The following is a 19618-nucleotide window of genomic DNA, read 5'->3' as shown; positions in this document are numbered from 1 at the left end:
TGCAATTTTCGAAATCTAACATTTTCTGCCACTAAAAATCGAATAACACCACTTTGCTCTGTTTTAAAGTTAAGTATGATGCAAAGTGGATGAAATGCCTGCTGGAGGAATCCTGTAGACTGATTGTCAGTGCAATCCTGCGATTCCACCATGGTCAAGAGTTAAATTTTTTATCTCCCGCTCTACTTCTACACACTGTTTCCTTTACATTTAATCAAAAATTCAAGAATTTTTGTGCACTATTCCATTTACATTTGATGTGTCAAGTGGGATTTCGTCCTCACATTTAAAGCATGTTGTAGAAAGCTGGGATATTCTGCAAGAAAATTTTCGCAAGTCATAAAAATGCATAGTTATATATAAATTAATTGTCGCGTTGTTCCAATCAGAATTTTAGGATGAAATTTTAATCTGGAATTTGAGATCACGACCTAAAGTGAATTTAACCGAAGTAGATTGAAATATTCATACAATTTGTCTATAGCAAAATAAGCGTTTATTTTCAGAATTATTTGTCATTTACAAAAATGAAAATTTCTGTATGTAACGTCATGTGTTTGTCTTGATTACTGTTGTTTCGTTAAAAGATGAAGTCATAATGATTTATATGTTTTCAAGTTTCAAAGCCTTTTCAATTATTTTTCAAAGAACTTAAAATAAATTTTCATAAAATATTTAATTTGTTATTAAATATAATACAATATGAAAATAATGAAGCTTTTTATTTTTTTTATTTCAAAAAATCAATTTGGTTTTTAGATTGTAGCAAATGTTTTAATTTTACAAAAATTTGTAACGTATAAAAATTGAGTTGAAAGGCTTTTTAGAAGCTCTTTGTGATCCAATCTCTCCTTTTTAAGGGTGATACAGCAAAAAGATTTTAACAACTATGTTAGAAAAATGAGAGTATGTAGACATGAGATAAAGTACCTCTATAGCATATGGACGCGATATGATTTAAAGTAAGTATTCTTTAGCTATTTATGTCCTACATGTCTTTAAAATAGCACAAAAAATCAATAAATGCCACCATAAAAAAATTCATTATGTCATGTGAAACAATTTCTTTTATATGTAAAATGTAGCATTTCAGTTCAGTTTGTAAATATTTTAAAAATTAAGAATTTATCAGATTTTTAAAAGCATGTATAAAAGGTGTCCCTGAATTCAAAGGCCATACTTTAAGGATAGATAAAATATGTATAATGAAGCATTTTTTGAATGGCAATATGGGTCGGAAATGAAAAGTATAAGCGAAACAACTATGTGTAAGTAAGTACAAGCCAAGCAGAAAAACGCAGTATCTACGAGACTTCAATATCTACGAGGATTTTATTGCAGAACTTTCAATCGTTGATGCAACTTTTTGTGAAACACCAGGCGTCTTCGAAGGAGTACATCAATTACTTGTTAGACGCTACCAGGCCTGTATCGATGTTAGTGGTGGCGCAATTGTGCACTTACTGAAATATTTTCACAGTAGTACTGTTGTAAAGAGTTTTCTTTTCATTTTTTTCAGCAGTTTTTTTTAAGCCAACACTTTTTATTTCCAACCCCACACTACTATACAAAAACTGCTTCTTTATAAGCATTTTATCTACCCTTAAAATTAGGCCCTTGAATTTAGGGACACCCTGTATATATTATATGCATAGTCGAGATATTTCAATACATAAATATTGTGCCTATTTAATATTAATTCAACACATCAGTTTTGTAATAACAGAAATTAAAGAAATTTGTTTCTTTAACCTTTTGATGAACCAATATTCCACAAATTGTTTTTTGATACGATACTTATCGTTTTTTCCATGCGTTTTAGTAATGAGGAGCAGTGGAACAGTATAGTTGAAGTACTGAAGGATTTAGACACTCTTGCAACTAGCTTCGAAAAGAAAGGGAAATCATCAGGACCATTGATATATACCAAGTATGACAATTCAAAGCTTTCCGACATGTAAGTATTTATTATTTTTTGCCACTTAAGTCTTTTTTTACAAAAAAAAAAAAAAAAAAAAAAAAAAAAACGATTTTAACAAAAGATAATTGGATTGAAAATATTAAAATGAGCTGCAGTTTTCCAAATTATTTCGTTTATGCATTACTAATCGAACACTTTCTATCCATATTTATTAGCTGAGAAACAGGAAATCTTTCCCAGATTATTTAAAAGTTATAAATCTGAAAGGTGGTAGTATGATTGATCTTCGAATTCACGTGTTTTAAGTTTTCTGAAAGAAAGATTTTTTTTTTTTTTTTTATCATTCCGATTGATCTAAAAATTTCGAAGTAGATAACCTGTTGACTCTCTTGTTTCTTCGTTGAAAGATTGAAGCCCCCAAAACGAAATTTCACTGAAAGTGCGTAGGGTATGAAAGCCCTGAAAAATGTAAAATCTGTCAATCTGACTTCGCATTCGTACATTTTAGATAATTGAGTACTAAAATATTAGCTTTTCCGTCATCTCTTTTGGTTCATTATTCTTAGTCTGCGTGGAAAATTATCATATGTGTATCAAATGAAAATAGAAGTATTGATCTAATAAATTAAGATGAATATTTATCTAAGAAATTAAGATGAATATTTATCTAATGCATCAAATAAAGTTTATTTCTCCTTCTTCTCATATAAAACACTGACACGCTTTATTACTGAGTCTGTCTTAAAGATATATGATTAAGGTCGGCAGTTATTAAAGTATAATTTTCGTAAAACAAGAGTTTTCAATTTTTATTACTAATTAACTATTTTTCCTGGTTTTGTTTAATTTTTTTAAATAAAAAAATTAAAATGACTTTTGGAAATTAATTTTTCATGGTGCTGTTTGAATAAATGAGAAGGGGTCAAAAGTTTGAATATCGCGAGTACACAAGGACAGCATGCTAGGCTTGAAGCAGATAGTTCTCATCAAGTTTGTGGGTTAGGTATCTTTTTGAGAAATCATTTCAATCTTTAGAATATTGGAGTTTCTTTTATTATTTTTTTAATTAATTTTTTACTCCATTTTGAATGAAATAAAGAAAAGATTAATCATTAAGAAAAAAAGAATCAATTTTTACAGATATAAACAAAAAAATTATACTTATGCAAAAAATTATGTTTTTCATTAATTTCTGTAGTTTTTTTTTCCTTTGTCGTTTTTATGAGACTAAGTAAATCAACTTTCTGCTTCTAAAGGATAAAATCTACTTTCTCTCATATTTACCTTAAATCAAGGAAAAATAAGGGGACGTTGGAATTCAATTTTTAAAATACATATATGTTCCTTCTTAAAGTTAAGCAGTCTTAAAACTATTCCAGATGTCTTAAATTTTCAGAAAATGGCTTTAAATTTAGAAGAAAGATTCTTTATAAACATTAATCTAAAACTAGGTAAGTATTTTATGTTTTGAGTTTTTTTAGACTGTTGAATTTGTGAATTGCAGATGTTTACAACGTAAATTTTCAAAAATTGGAAGAGTTGAATTTCTTCTGACTTGGAAAAAATGGCATATTATTCAAGTGATAATAGTCAAAAATGGTAAAAATGAAAAGAAGAATTTTTTTATTAAAGTAATTTAAAAAAATTAATTCTATGTAAAGAGCTATTTAACTTCCGTTCAACATTTATTACTGTAATTGTTTTTATTATTATGTTTTGTAGAAAAAACTTGAAGGCCATGAGCAACTCAGATCAGATTTCTACGTTTAAAAGGTAAAATCTGTTTGATTGTTAAATCAAAGTAAAAATATTGATATGTCAGAATTTTATTTTTTCATTACATACATGACACTTCTTAATGTCACGTTATCATAAACCTCTTCTAGGTGTTCTAAATTAAAAAAAAAATTCTTTATGACATTAAAATAAAACTTGATATATATTTTAAATTGAGATGTTTTCAAGTAGTTAAATTTGTGTATAACAGATTTTAACAACGAAAACTTTCAAACAATAGAACAAGTGAATTTCTTTTGATTAAAATAAATGGCATATTATTTCAGTGAAGAAAATAATCATAAAAGGTTAAAATAAAATGAGGAAGGGGTCTTAATTAATATAAATAAATAAATTGAGCGTATGCAGAAAATTTGTTTGAACATTTTTTTCTGTAATTATTATTATTATTATTTGCAGAGGAATTTTCTAAAATAACTAAAAAATGTTCAACAAATTAAATATTCAATGGCTTCAAAGTATTAAGTAATTGTTTAACAATTTTTCTCAAAATAAAATTATTATGCGATTGAAATATTTTTAAAATTCTATAAGTGAGCTAATTTTTGAAAAATTACAAAAAAAAGTTAGTTTTTAAATATTAAAATGAAATTATGTATTCATTTTATGATTCCAGTTATTTTAGATAGTGAAATCCGTGGGTTGCAAATTTGTTCAAAGAAATATTTCAAAGATTGAAACAATTGAATTTCTTTTGTCTTTTTTAAATGAATTTTACTCCAGTGAAAAAAATAGTAAAAAGAGAATAAAATAAAAAGAAAATGATGTTTTTATCGATAAAAAGTACAAATTAAGCTTAGAAACAGCATTTTTATTTTTTTTCTAGTTATTGCAATGTTTCTGAAGATGTCTCTTTCAGAAGAAATATAAAATCTGTTAGCTAGAATGGTTATCTTAAGTCAAACAACACGCAATATTATTATTTCTTTCTCTTTCTCTCTTTCTTTTTTTAAATAATTATATGTTCTTTCTCACTTTCAAGCAGTCATAATCCTATTTTGCAATTAATATTTTTCTTAATCTCATGCAGATCTGAAGGCAAAAGTTGATAATTTTTATTATTTTTACAATTTAAAAATCTCTTTTTAACACGAGAAGAAATTTTTTGTTGATAAAATATTTTTATTTTAAAATCAATCTGTAATGAGATATTTTTATAAAACCTTTTATTGGAAATTCTTTGTCCTTTGAGTGACTCATTGATAATGCTTTTCTGTAAAATGTGAGTTTGTGCGCGTGTTCTTAGAATATAAAATATCTCACCAAAATAACTATTAAGTTTAAATGATTGAATATCTTTTCTTTTCAAAAAAATCAGCCATTTTATGCAAATGTTGGAGAGTAAATTAAATAAGTGAGCTTTCGAAAAATACTTTGCCATTTTTCAATTGCAACAAAATACTTCAACAATTTCAAAAAACGAAAAATACTTCGGTTTTTGCCCACATGCATGACATCTCAGGTCATTGAAAGTAAGTCTAGACCAGCGTAGTCATGCTACGAGGTTATGAAATATATATGCATTAAAAAAAAAAAAAAAAAAAAAAAAAATTAGATTTTTTTTTGTCACGTTAATGTTTAGGAATAAATTAATTCCATTATTATTTATATATAGTCATGCAACTATTTCTTTTTTTAGTCTTTTTATACAAACTGAAGAACTTGATTGTGAACCTGCTGTCAGGTAATAAAACCTTTTATACATTAATGCCTCATGTATACAATGTTTCTCAAATGTAGCATAGTTTCGATTCAACGTTTTGTTTTACTTTCGTTAACTGGAAACTAATTAGTTATTTAATCTGATATTTCCTTTTGAGTGAAGCTAAGAAGTATTTCCTATGTACGCTTTGTAAGTTATACGCAGTTAAATCTTTCATGTTCAAAGTTTTATGACTGAATATTTTTGTATATAATTACCGCACGACGCATAGATATCTAATCGTGTCGAAGATAAACTTTGTAAGCATGTCTAGACATGCACATTGCTCTATACATGGTTATACATGTCTGTTGTACACTGTAGGCGTGTGGGGAGGAATTTAAACATTCTCCGTTCACTGCTATATGTAGCATGTTAACTTATGCGGGAAATGAATAAAAGAGCAGTCTAAGAGGTCTTTGGTTTAAAATTACAAAGCACATTTTGGAATATGCCTACTGCCTCTTTATAATTTGTGCTAAATAAATAATCAAATAATCAGCTTGTTTGACGTGCTTGTGAGAACAAGCACCCCGTGCGTTCAATATAAGTCTGAGTAATTGTGTTCTTGGTCATCTAAAGACAAGGGATAAAAAAATTCTTGCCCGCACTCTGGAAAACGAATGAAGATTCCTGAAGTTCGGAGATACAAAGAAAACTAATATCTACAAAACTGTAATTTTTAAATCGAAATTCCTGATTATCGGATATGAGAAGTTTTATAGGGAAGGGAAGCAATTGTAAATGATCAGAGATATCCCTGCAAGACTAGGTTAGAAAGTATTCGAATGGAAATATTGAAAATAAATTTTTTTAAATTCCTTTTTAATGTATAACAAGTGTCGAATTCGGTATAATAGTTTATGTAATATGAATTGTTTTTCTATTTTCAATAGTAAAGATTTAATGGTAAAAAAAAAGATTCATTTTCCATTCCTCCGCCATTTCCACCCTTTTTCAGTAGGATGACCAACCCACGTACTAGATTCACACATCCTACATACATCCCTCGCTGATTAAAGTTTTAAAAGTACTGCTTGAGCGGATATATGCTAGACAACTTGTTAGGAGATCTATTGCAGGAAGCAGTGTTTTTACTTGAAAAAGCCCGAAATATTTGCAGAGTAGTAAAGCGGAAATTCCATAAACCATCTTCCTCTTACGTGTGAAAACTTCATGCTATATTGTTTATCAAAAGTCACAGAAATGAAAAAAAATAATTAAATATCGTGAATTTTCTTTACTAAAAAGGCTGAACACCACAGATGAATTACCTTGCCAAACTCTGTTCTTTGATTGCATTCTTTGCCCCGAAATATAAATAGATGAAATACAGACACATCAGCACGTTTGAATGTAACTTATTTTTAGCGCGTGGAAAATGTTATATTTTCTTTCGATTTTTTTTGTTAATTACTAATGCATTTGCGTTTCGTATTTGCAAATAACATAGTATAAATACAGAAGATTTTTTATGCATTAAAGTAAAGGGAAGTATAAAAAGATGGCAAGATTTATTTTTTATTTTGAAAGAATACCTAATGTGTATGTAATTCTATAACTTCCAATGAGTTTTTCAAATGCAACGAACTTCAATTAAGTTAAAATTTTTGTAATAAAACAATTTATCTGTTTCTCTTAGGTACTTGAAAAAGAAAGTAAAACAAAGCTGTTGGTTTTTAAACAGGTAATTTTTTTTTTTTTTTTTTTTTGCAATATTTCATTATAGTAGTACAGGATAATTTCGAGAAAAATTCTGCTTTATTAATCACTTTGTTTTAGTTCCTTATTGCTTCTCTTCATCTTGGCTGTTTAATTTTTTAATGAGAGGGCGGGGGGATGACTTATTTCATATCCTTGCAAAATTTTCACTTCATGAGAATTAATTGTATATATATATATATATATATATATATATATATATATATATATATATATACATATATATACATATATATATATATAAACATATTTTTTTGGTTTAAGAGACATGATATTTTTAATTTCGTTTTAATATCCATTTCGGGAAAGCATAATCATTAACAAGAAGATGCAGCGCGGCACAAACATAGAAGTAAGAAAGGGCCGAATAAATGATCGCTTGTCTTATATAACATAGGATTTCGGCCAGGCGCAAAGGAATACATGTGTTGACCTTTGACACCTTTTCATGAGTGCAAAAGTATCACTTTCATTTGATACGTACTACTGATGTGGCATTATTTTTACAGAGGAATTAATTAAACCGAAACTGGAATTGGGTCACGAAATAAGAGAATATTTTGGAATGAAGTTACGATGGGCTAAAAATCAAGATAAAGTTTTGGAAATTAATATGGATTAAATTAAGAGATTAATATATATATATATATATATATATATATATATATATATATATATATATATATATATATATATATATATATATATATATATATATATATATATATATATATATATGTATATAAGTAGATCATGTGTATTTCCCATACTTTGAAGACAAAATGTCTTTTATTCTCCGTCTACTTAGAAACCAGTTCAATTTTCACATTTAAGAGGATAATTAATCATTTTTAAATTAGTCTTTTTACCTCTGGAATACATTAATTTACATAAGCGTGATTTTTAAACAAATAATTTCTTAATATTTTATTGGAAATTTTCTGTCTTCTTAGAAAAAACGCCTCTCTGTCAATATTATTGAGTAAAATGTAAATGTTTAAATGTGTGGGTTCATTGAATATCAAAAAAATCCTAAACTATTCGCCAAGAGTAACTCGAAATCATCAATTATGAAGTTAAAATATATGATCTTATATGAAAAATTATGAAGTTAAATTATGATGAAAATATATGAACATGAAATATATGATATATGAAAATTTATTATTTTACAGAAATGAGGGAACGTTAAATAATTTGAAACGTAACATAAATGTAGCGTTATTGAAAAGTTAAGTAAAATTATAAAATGAGTTTTCAACCTTGATGTCAGAAGAACTAAAATATTTCGTCAAAAAATACATGGTATTAAATTTTAGTTTCACAGCTATTAGTTGATAATGGCTTTTTAAATGAAATAAAATGTCATTATCAAACAAGTAATTACGTCAAACAATGTTTCGTTTTATAGAATGAAAACAAAAAATTTCCACTATCGTGTAACCTCAATAAAGTATAAAGTAATAGGAAAATATTTAAAAGATTAATTTCTTAACATAATATTTGAGCTAGTACTATTTTATCCAAAAAAATTTATCTTTTTTGGAAATAGAGTCTATGCAAAAGTTTGTGTTTTATCACTTAGCTTTGTATTTTTTTTTTTTCCCTTAGAAGAGATGTCGCAGCGAAGAACGACTCAGAAAATGAGCCTTCATTTGCAGAGAGGTAAAAACTGTCTTCTAGCAAGTTACGAAGTAATAATGAGCCATTAGTATATTTTCTTATGTCAAACTAAAGACAAGGGATAAAAAATTCTTGTCCGCGCTCTGGAAAACGAATGTAGATTCTTGCAGTTCGGACATACAAAGAAAACTAATTTCTACCCTTCTGTAATTTTTAAATCGCAAGGGAAGCAATTGTAAATGATCAGAGATATCCCTGCAAGACTAGGTTAGAAAGTAATCGAATGAAAATATTGAAAATTAATTTTTATAAATTCCTTTTTAATGTATAACAAGTGTCGAATTCGGTATAATAGTTTATGCAATATGAATTGTTTTTCTATTTTCAATAGTAAAGATTTAATGGTTAAAAAAAAAAAAGATTCATTTTCCATTCCTCCGCCATTTCCACCCTTTTTCGGTAGGATGACCAACCCACGTACTAGATTCACACATCCTACATATATCCCTCGCTGATTAAAGTTTTAAAAGAACTGCTTGAGCGGATATATGCTGGACAACTTGTTAGGAGATCTATTGCAGGAAGCAGTGTTTTTATTTGAAAAAGCCCGAAATATTTGCAGAGTAGTAAAGCGGAAATTCCATAAACCATCTTCCTCTTACGTGTGAAAACTTCATGCTATATTGTTTATCAAAAGTCACAGAAATGAAAAAGAATAATTAAATATCGTGAATTTTCTTTACTAAAAAGGCTGAACACCACAGATGAATTACCTTGCCAAACTCTGTTCTTTGATTGCATTCTTTGCCCCGAAATATAAATAGATTAAATACAGACACATCAGCACGTTTGAATGTAACTTATTTTTAGCGCGTGGAAAATGTTATATTTTCTTTCGATTTTTTTGTTAATTACTAATGCATTTGCGTTTCGTATTTGCAAATAACATAGTATAAATACATAAGATTTTTTATGTATTAAAGTAAAGGGAAGTATAAAAAGCTGGCAAGATTTTTTTTTAATTTTTTTTTTTTTGAAAGAATAAGTAATGAGTATGTAATTCTATAATTCCAATGAGTTTTTCAAATGCAACGAACTTCAATTAAGTGAAAATTTTTGTAATAAAACAATTAATATGTTTTTCTTAGGTACATGAAGATAAGAAAACAAAGGCGTTCATTTTTAAAGAGGTAAATATATATATATATATTTTTTTTTGCAATATTTCATTATAGTAGCACAGGATAATTTCTAAAAAAAAATATGCTTTATTAATCGCTTTGTTTTAGTTCCTTATTGCTTCTCTTTATCTTGGCTGTTTAATTTTTTAATGAGAGGGGGGGATGACTTATTTCATATCCTTGCAAAAATTTCACTTCATGAGAATTAATTGTTATATATATATATATATATATATATGTAACATATTTGGGGGTGGGGTGGGGATGATTTATTTCATATCCTTGCAAAATTTTCACAACAGTGAAAATTTTGCAAAGATGGTGGGAATGAGATTAATTGTTATATATATATATATATATATATATATATATATATATATATATATATATATATATATATTGTTTGCACACTGATGATGTATAGAGGAGAAAAATCGTATTGTGTCCCAGGCGCTATTTATTTCCGCTACACTTTTGCTTAACTGAAGATTATAGGACTTTTCTTACTCTTCGAAAAATCATTCTACTTATTTTGCATATAAGACTGCGTTTTATATAATGAGGACCTGTAACTGTAAAATTGTACGTTAAATCTGCTTCGATTAAACCTCTTCTTTCAGATGAGATTTTTCACTTATGGAGATTTTGAAACGAAGAGCTATCTACTGAAAATTCAGAAATTCAATGCTAGAATAGAATTGGTATAGCGTGAAATTTCTGGATGCATGTTCCGATACTTATTTACTTAATATATAGCTGTAAGCTTTATTGAACTGCTGCTATATATATATATATAGAGAGAGAGAGAGAGAGAGATCGTGCATTTCCTTTGCTTTTAATATAAAATGTCCCACTTTTTACATCTTATTGCTAACTATTCAAATTCTATACCTAATTAAATAATTTTCTGTTATATCGTTAATTTACAACTCTATTTTCAGCCTGTACATTATATTTATTTCTATAGCTATTATAATGATATATATCATATAATTGAGGAAAAATTCCTTTATTAAAGAAAATATCTTCTGTTTTTACAACATATCAAAATCTTGAGATATATGTTTAAAAAAAATAGTAGAATTTTTAGCAGGATATATTGGACAACTAAATTTCGTTATAAATAACTCTATTCTTCTAATCGATTCAAATCCTATTACTCATTTTTCTTATTTGGGCAAGATCAGCCAAGAAAAGTGCTCAGTTAAATAATTTTTATCCCAAAATAATAATCCCTTTTATATGTATGCATTTCAGAACAGTGAAACCTTCGAAAAACTATAAATCTTTCTTTCCGTTTTTTCGCTTCGATTCCATATCTCACGATTTTTTTTTTTTTTTTTCATTTCGTCTGTTCTTGCTAATGAGTCCTTGTCCAATAATTTTTACATAGGTGCAATGGCTGTGAAATTCGTGGGGCAAGAGGATATAGATGTCGCTGGTGCGGTGTGGAAGTTTGGATGGGGGTTACCAACTCCGGTGTCGCCCTCGTCTTTTGACCGCGGTTGAAAATTACGAGGTCCGTCCCGAAATCCCTAGTGTTGCTTTATAACGAAACGTTAATATAACTAAACAAACTTAATTAAGCCGGTATATGTGGCATTAAGTAGACAAAACATTACGCTTTAAAATAATTTTTTGAGAAAAATATAATGAAAAGGAGAAATAAAAATACCAAGCTTCAGGTTACTGTTTACACTGTGTACGCCTTTGTAGTTTCACAGGGGCGACAAAAATAATACTGTTTCCCGGGCGCTACTTATAATCGCTTCGCTTTGATGCAAACAAAGATTAATGGAATTTCCTTACTCTCCAAAAAATCATTCTACTTACTACCCATATAGGAGTGCCCATTAAACAAGTAGCACTTACTACTGTGAAAGTGTATGTTGAAACTACTTCGATTAAACCTCTTCTTTCGGATAAAGTTTCACGCATTAGGAAATTTAGAAAGGTACTGATATCTCGTCGTTCCCTATTAAGAATTCAGAGTTTCATTTAATGAGTTAAAGGTTAAATCTCCAGCTTGTCGATACTTGTTTTTATAATACACAGCTGAATGCCTGGTTGAACTAAAAAAAAAAAAAAATATTTAAAATGAGATCTCGTGCATCTCACTTTTTGCAACCTGTTCGAATTCAATACCTGAGATGCTAATAAGTATTTTTCTATTAAATCTGCAAGTTAAAGTTCTATCTTTTAATATCTAGAATATATTTATTTCTATAAGCTATTCTAATATATTTCATACAAATGAGTAAAAAATTAATTTATTAAATAGGAATATCGTCCATTCTTCAAAAATATCGTAATTTTTACATAAATGCTTAAAAATAAAAGAATTTTTTGTGAGGCACTTTGGAAAAATAAATTTTGTTCTAAATAACTCTTTTTTTTTCGGCGATTGAAATCTCATAAAAATGCTTCTTTGATAGATCGTCAACATCAGCCAAGAAAATTGACCAATAAAAGGATTTTTACCCCCAAGTAATAATTCCTTTTGTATGTTTATATTTCAGAACGGTGAAGTTCCTGAAAAGTTATATATTTTTAATACCAATTCTTATTTTCAATTTCGTTTCTCGGGATTATTTTAAAATTTCGTTTCTTCTTGCCTATGGATCCTTGACCAATAATTTTCATTTAGGTACAATATTGATGAAGATTGAGGGTAAACGGGAAAAAGATACCGGTATTATGCGGCATTAAGAAAACAAAACATTACTCTCTATTCACATTTTTTAATGAAAAATATTATAAAAAGGCGAAATAATAATTGGAAGCCCCGGGTTTCGGTTTGCACATTGATGATGTATATAGTAGAGAAATGACTGGGCGCCAGGCGCTCATTGAAGATTAAATTCTTTTCTTACTCTCCAAAAAATCCTTCTACTTACTACCAATATAGGAGGGAATATTATACAACTAGCAACTACAATGTAAAAGTTTATGATGAAATTACTTCCATTAAATCTCTTCTTTCGGATGAAATTTCTCGAATAAGGAAATTTCGAAAGGCACTGCTATCTCATTTCTACCCATTGAAAATTTATAGTTTCATTTCCCAAATTGTAGCTTGAAATTCCTAGAAATATATATATATCAGCACATCATGTGTATTTCATATATTTTCAAGGTAAAATGTCTCTCTTTCGCCGTCTACTTAGAAAACAGTTCAATTTTCACATTTAAGAGGATAATTAATCATTTTTTAATTAGTCTTTTTACCTCTGGAATACATTTATTTACATAAGCGTGATTTTTAAACAGATAATTTCTTAATATTTTGTTGGGAATTTTTTGTCTTCTTAGAAAAAACGTCTCTCTGCCAATATTATTGAGAACAATGTAAATGTCTAAACTTGTGGGTTCGAAGAATATAAAAAAAAATAAAACTATTCGCCAAGATTAAGTACGAGAAGTCATCAATTATGAAGTTAAAATAAATGATCTTTTTGGGAAAATTTATTATTTTACAGAAATGAGGAAACTTTAAATGAATTGAAACGTAACATAAATGTAGCAGTATTGAAAATTTAAGTAAAATTATAAAAGAAAGTTTTCAACCTTCATGTCAGAAGAACTAAAGTATGTCGCCAAAAAATAAACGGTATTCAATTTTAATTTCACAGGTATTAGTTGGTAATGGTTTTTTAAATGAAATAAAATGTCATTATCAAACAAGTAATTACGTCAACCAATGTTTCATTTTATGGAATGAAAACAAAACTTTTCCACTATCGTGTTACCTCTATAAAGTATGAAGTAATAGGAAAAGATTTAAAAAATTAATTTCTTAACATAATATTTCAGCTAATACTATTTTATCCAAAAAAAATTTATCTTTTTGGAAATAGAGCCTATGCAAAATTTTGTGTTTTATCACTTAGCTTTTTTTTTTTTTTTTTTTTTTACAGAAGGAATGTCGGAGCGAAGAACTACTTAGAAGATGAGGTTTTAACAAAAAGAAACAGGTAAAAACTGTTTTCTATCAAGTTAACGAAGTAATAATGAACCATTAGTATTTAATATTTTCTGATGTAAAAGTTTATTTTTTCATAAACTATAAGTCTCTATATAATTTGAAGCAAAAGTAACCGTATTTTGATATTAATTCATTTCAGCTTTATACATGGAATGAAATAAAAGATGATAATTTCAGTTAATTTCTGTAAAAACAATTCTTAAGGGCTGTGATTCTCCATGATATAAGAGGAGCAGAAAATTTTTAAGGGTACACTAATTAAATTTTAAAATAAATTCTCAATTAAACATTTTTTATCTGAAAATTGTAATTCGCTTGAGAGAGTGTTTCTCATTGCATTGAAGATTTGTTTAAAATAATTCTTAGTACATTTCTGTTTCCTAAGAAAATAAAACATGTTACTGCTAAAATTCCTAAAATTATAACTATCCATTATAATAGAACTGAGCTATTATAAAGTGAAGATGTACTTCTTATTTAAAAAGTATTTAAAAAAATATAAGAAGAATACAAAAAATGAAAAGAGTAAAAATTACATTAAAAATAAGTAAATTAATTCTACAATAATATATATATATATATATATATATATATATATATATATATATATATATATATATAGTAGCAAAGCATGCCTCGTGCATACATAAATTGTAGATGGGGGAGGAGGAAATCAAACATTCTGCGGTTATGTGTGGAATGCAAATTTACGCAAAAGATGAATTTAAGAATGAGGGCCTTTGGTTTAAAATTACAAAGGCCATCTTGGAATATGCAATCTGCTGTTTTCTGATTTGAGATAATACAATAATCAAACAACTCGGCTATTCGAAGTTCTGGTATTCGTATGTTTAATATAATTCTGAGGATTTTTATTTTTGATAATCCAAAGATAAGGCATAAAACATCCTTGTGAGAAGTATGTAAAACGAAGGTAGATTCCTGAAATTCGGAGGAAAAATGAAAATTTTTTGCCTGGATGCCAAGTTAAATCGACTTTCCCGAGGCAATGAGGATGATGAGGAAGAGATGTCAGAATTTAATTTTTACAATGATGCATATTAGTTCTTAAATTTAAGATGTTTTTTCCAAAAATGGTTTTAACTCGAAAACAATGATTCTTTTTAAACATGAAAATAAATCTGGGAACGTATTTTAAGTTTCGATTTTTAGGTAGTCATACTTGTGGGTTTCAGATGTTGTCAGCGAGAAATGTCAAACATTAAAAAAACTAAATTTTTCTGATTTTTAAAAAAGGGCATTTATTTATATTGTAAAAATAAAAAGACAGAAAAAAGATTATAATAATAAGTTATACTTGTCGGTTTCAGATGTTGCCAGCAAGTAATGTCAAACATTGAGACAACTAAATTTTTCTGATTTTTAAAAAATCGCATTTTATTTCAGTAAAAATAAAAATAGATAAAAAGGATTAAAATAAAAAGAAATGAAATTTTTAATTAAATTAAGTTTTAGAAAATTGAATATATGCAAAGACATTTGTTTCAACATATAATACTTAAATTATTTTTCTTTTGCAGTGGATCCTCTGAATATGCCAAAACAGAAGAAGATCAGCCTTCTACATCTATAGAGTAAAATCTATTTGATATCAAGTTTATCTCTATTAAAAAAACGTTAACATGACGCACTTTAATTTTTATTATATCAGAATTTAATTTTTGAACTATACGCATGTTACTTCTTATAGTAAGACGGTCTTAAGCCTCTTCCAGATGAGGTATTTTTTGAGAAAATTTAATTGAATTTAGAAGAAACCTTTTTATAAACATTAAAATTAAACAATGCGCTTTATATTTCGAGGCTTTTCAAACATTCTTTGTTCGCTTCTATGTGTGACATGTAATCTTTTGCAGAAGAGGAATTTAAGAATGATGACGTTTGGTTTAAAATTTCAAAGCCTATCTAGACTATGCAAACTGATGCTTTCTAATTGGAGATAATCACATAATCCAACAAGTAGGCTGTTCGACTTGTCGGTATTCATAATTTTAATATGATTCCGAGTACTTTTATTTTTGATCATTCAAAGACAAGGAATAAAAGATCCTTATCGGCAGTCTGGAAAAGGGTGGTAGATTCCTGATGTCCGGGGTTAGAATGATTTTTTTTCTTTTCTTGGATGCCATTGTTAAATCGACATTCCTGAGAATTGGATATAATGTCGATGACAAAGAAGTGAAGTAAATACAATCGATAAGAGATATCTCATGAAAGAATTTAAAAGATTGTATTCTTAACATAATTTTTGAAATTGTACTATTTTCTTAAAAAATTAATTTTTCCGGAAATTTAGCCTATGCTAAAGTTTGGTTTTATCACTTAGCTCTGTATTTTTTATTTTTTATTTTTTTTTTACGTAGACCAAGTGTTATAACAATCGAAGACTCAGAAGATGAGGTTTCATCAGCAGAGAGGTAAAAATTGTTTTCTAGCATGTTATATCAATGTAGAAATAATGAGACATTTCTATTTAACATTTTCTTATGTCGAAGTTTATTTTTTCATAAAATGTAAGTGGCTTCCTCATTTGAAGCAGTCGTAATCGAATTTTGAAATTAATTCTTTTCAGCTTTATACGCGCTCTAAAATAAATGTTGATAATTTCACTTAATTTTATCATAATAATTCTTAATTTTCCATGTTATAAGAGGAGAAGAAAATTTTAAAAACAATTTTCAATTAAACATTTTATAAACTGAAAATTATGATTCGTTTGAGAAAGTATTTCTCAATGCATTTTAGATTTATTTAAAATTTTTATGCGTATATTTGTGTTTCCTAAGAAAAGAAAATTAATTACACCTGAAATTCCTAAAACAGTAATTGTCCATTATAATTGAAGTCAGCTGAAAATGTAGTTTTTATACAAAAAGTATTTTATAAAAAAATATTATATGAATAAATAAAAATGAAAAGAGTAAAATGTACACAAAAAATAATTAAATTAATTCTTCAATAATTGATATATAGTCGCAAAGCAACCTTTCCTTTCTTTAGTCTTAATGATTCTATTTCAAATGTGAATCTTCATTGAGATGTTTGTTCTGGCATCAGGTAATAAATCGTTTTGGACATTAATGCTTCGTAACTATAATATAGTTCAATAGCAACGTAATTCTGATTCAACGTATTGTTTTCATCAATTGGTAATAAATTAGATGTTTAATATGATATATCATTTTAACCTTTCAAAAGGCCGTTTTTTCCTTATGATCCTTTAAATATTTTTAGAATTGCGACTGGCTTAAAAAAATGTTTTATAAAAATCTTCAATAAATTTAATTTTATAAATGAATTAATATGTTAAATTAATAACTTAATTAACAAATAAATACACACCATTTTGCAAGAAACAAGGAACAGAAGCATATTAAGTTCCGATCTTGCTGAAAAATTTGTCAGAATTTTTGAGAACACAGATTGATAAATTTGTGGGATGCATATTTCCCTTGGCCTTAGAAAGAGTCTGAGTACAGCTAAGAAATATTTCTATGAACAAGTTTATTAATTTATATCTAATTAAATCTTTCATGATCAAATTTTTATGACTGAATATTTTTGTACATATTTGCCCCACGACGCACTGATATCTTTTTCTGTCGAAGATCAGCCTCGTAAGCATGTCTAATGCATACAAAAATTGTAGGTAGCTGGGGGGAATTCAAACATTCTGTTTTCGCTGTTATGTGTAAGATGTAAATTTACTCAGAAGATGAATTTAAGAATGAGGGCTTTTGGTTTCAATTTACAAAGGCTATCTTAGAATAGGCAATCTGCTGCTTTCTAATTTGAAATAATATAATAATCAAAGAACCAGGCTATTCGTATGTTTAATATGATTCTGAGTATTTTTGTTTATGATCATCTAAAGCAAACGAGAAAACGCATAAAAAATCCTTTTCTTGAGTTTGTGAAACGATCGTAGATTCCTAAATTTCGGTGGTAAAATGAGTTTTTTCTTTTTTTTGCTTGGATGCCATTGTTATATTGACATTCTTGTGGGTTGGATGTAATGAGGATGGCAAAGAAGTGAAGTAAATGCAAATGATAACAAATATCTCATGAAGATATTTAAAAGATTAATTTCTTCACATAATTTAAGAAATAGTACTATTTTCTTAAAAAAATAATTTTGTTGGAAATAGAGCCTATGATAAAGTTTGGTTTTATCTCTTATATCTGTATTTTCTTTATGTAGAACAAGTGACGATAAGTCAGAAGACCAGGGTTCATCAGCAGAGAGGTAAAAATTGTTTTCTAGCATGTTATATCAACTTAGTAATAATGAGACTTTTGTATTTAACATTTTTTTAAGTCGAAGTTTATTTTTTCATAAAATGTAAGTAAAATGTAAAATGTAAGTTCCTAATTTGAAGAAGTCGTCATCGAATTTTGAAATTAATCCTTTTCAGCTTCATACGTGCCCTAAAATAAAATGTGGTAATTTCAGTTAATTTCTGTACTAATATTTCTTACGGACTACAATTCTCCATGTTATAATAGGAGAAGAAAAATTTTAATGGTGCACTAATTAAATTTCAAAAACAATTTTCAATTAAACATTTTTTAAACTGAAAATTATGATTCGTTTGAGAGAGTATTTCTCATTGCATTGAAGATTTATTTAAAACGTTTATGCGTATATTTGTGTTTCCTAAGAAAATAAAAAATGTTACTCTGAAATTTCCTAAAACTGCAACCTTCCATTGTGACTGAAGTCAGCTATTATAAAGTGAGAATGTACTTTTTATTAAAAAAAAATAAGATGAATACAGAAAAAAGAAAAGAGTAAAAATTACATTAAAAATAATTTCTAAATTGGATGTTCAGTGCTCACAACACTAAGGGAGTCTTAGTACAAGGCTTGAAAATCTTGTTTTACAGTTAATAGCTGGATGTAATATTTTCTACTAAATATATGAAGCAAGATATCTTTTTAAAAAATCAAGGAAAATATCACCAATAAATAAGCCATTCATCAAACAATGATCTAAAAAGATTAATTTTTAGAGTAATATTGAAATTGGCACAGGATAACTTCTATTCGGTTTTGAAAAATAATTTTGCATTTAGCAATGTTCCTTTCTTACTGCCATGCATGTTATCTCACACATTTTAAAGTTTATCTTGATCAGCGTAGTCATACTACGAGGTAACAATTTATACATTTAAAAAAAAAAAATGAGACTATTCTTTTATCAGGTGAATGTTTAGAAGTAAATTAATTCTACAATAATTTATATTCAGTTGCAAACCAACCTTTTCTTTCTTTAGTCTTATTGACTCTCTTTCTAACAGAAATCATTATTCTGAATTTATTTCTCCCATCACTGTATTAAATCTTTTTGGACACTAATGCTTCGTCACTATAATGTATGTCAAAAGTAACATAATTCTGATTCAACGTATTGTTTTCATTAATTTATAATTAATTCGATGTTTAATCTAATATATCCATTAAATCTTTCAAAAGACCGTTTTTTCCATGTCATGATACTATTTAAAGTTTTTGGGATTGAGACTGGCTAAGAAAATGTTTCATTTAGTTTATTAAATAAATTTAATTTTATAAATGAATTAATTTGTTTAACTAATAACTAAGTAACAAATCAAGACACACCATTTAGTACAAAATATTAACTAAAGCATCTAAGTTCAGATCT

At 27.4% G+C, this 19618-nt stretch overlaps 1 protein-coding gene across 15 annotated transcripts in view; it reads left to right on the top strand.

Annotated features, from left to right (window-relative positions):
* Positions 1-19618, top strand: part of LOC129960843 (uncharacterized) — an 83001-nt gene that overhangs the window by 31317 nt on the left and 32066 nt on the right. For all 15 annotated transcript variants that reach the window (XM_056074522.1, XM_056074523.1, XM_056074521.1 and 12 more), the window contains 11 exons: positions 861-962; positions 1823-1957; positions 3644-3694; positions 5358-5402; positions 7063-7107; positions 8754-8807; positions 9914-9955; positions 13864-13920; positions 15473-15526; positions 16316-16369; positions 18154-18198. In XM_056074522.1, the coding sequence (XP_055930497.1) occupies positions 861-962; positions 1823-1957; positions 3644-3694; positions 5358-5402; positions 7063-7107; positions 8754-8807; positions 9914-9955; positions 13864-13920; positions 15473-15526; positions 16316-16369; positions 18154-18198 (684 nt within the window). The remainder of the gene's footprint in view (positions 1-860; positions 963-1822; positions 1958-3643; positions 3695-5357; positions 5403-7062; positions 7108-8753; positions 8808-9913; positions 9956-13863; positions 13921-15472; positions 15527-16315; positions 16370-18153; positions 18199-19618) is intronic.

Source organism: Argiope bruennichi, chromosome X2, assembly GCF_947563725.1.
Source record: "Argiope bruennichi chromosome X2, qqArgBrue1.1, whole genome shotgun sequence".
Classification (NCBI taxonomy): domain Eukaryota; kingdom Metazoa; phylum Arthropoda; class Arachnida; order Araneae; family Araneidae; genus Argiope; species Argiope bruennichi.
Note: the sequence above shows the minus strand (reverse complement) of the source record. Positions and strands in the feature narration are given on the sequence as shown.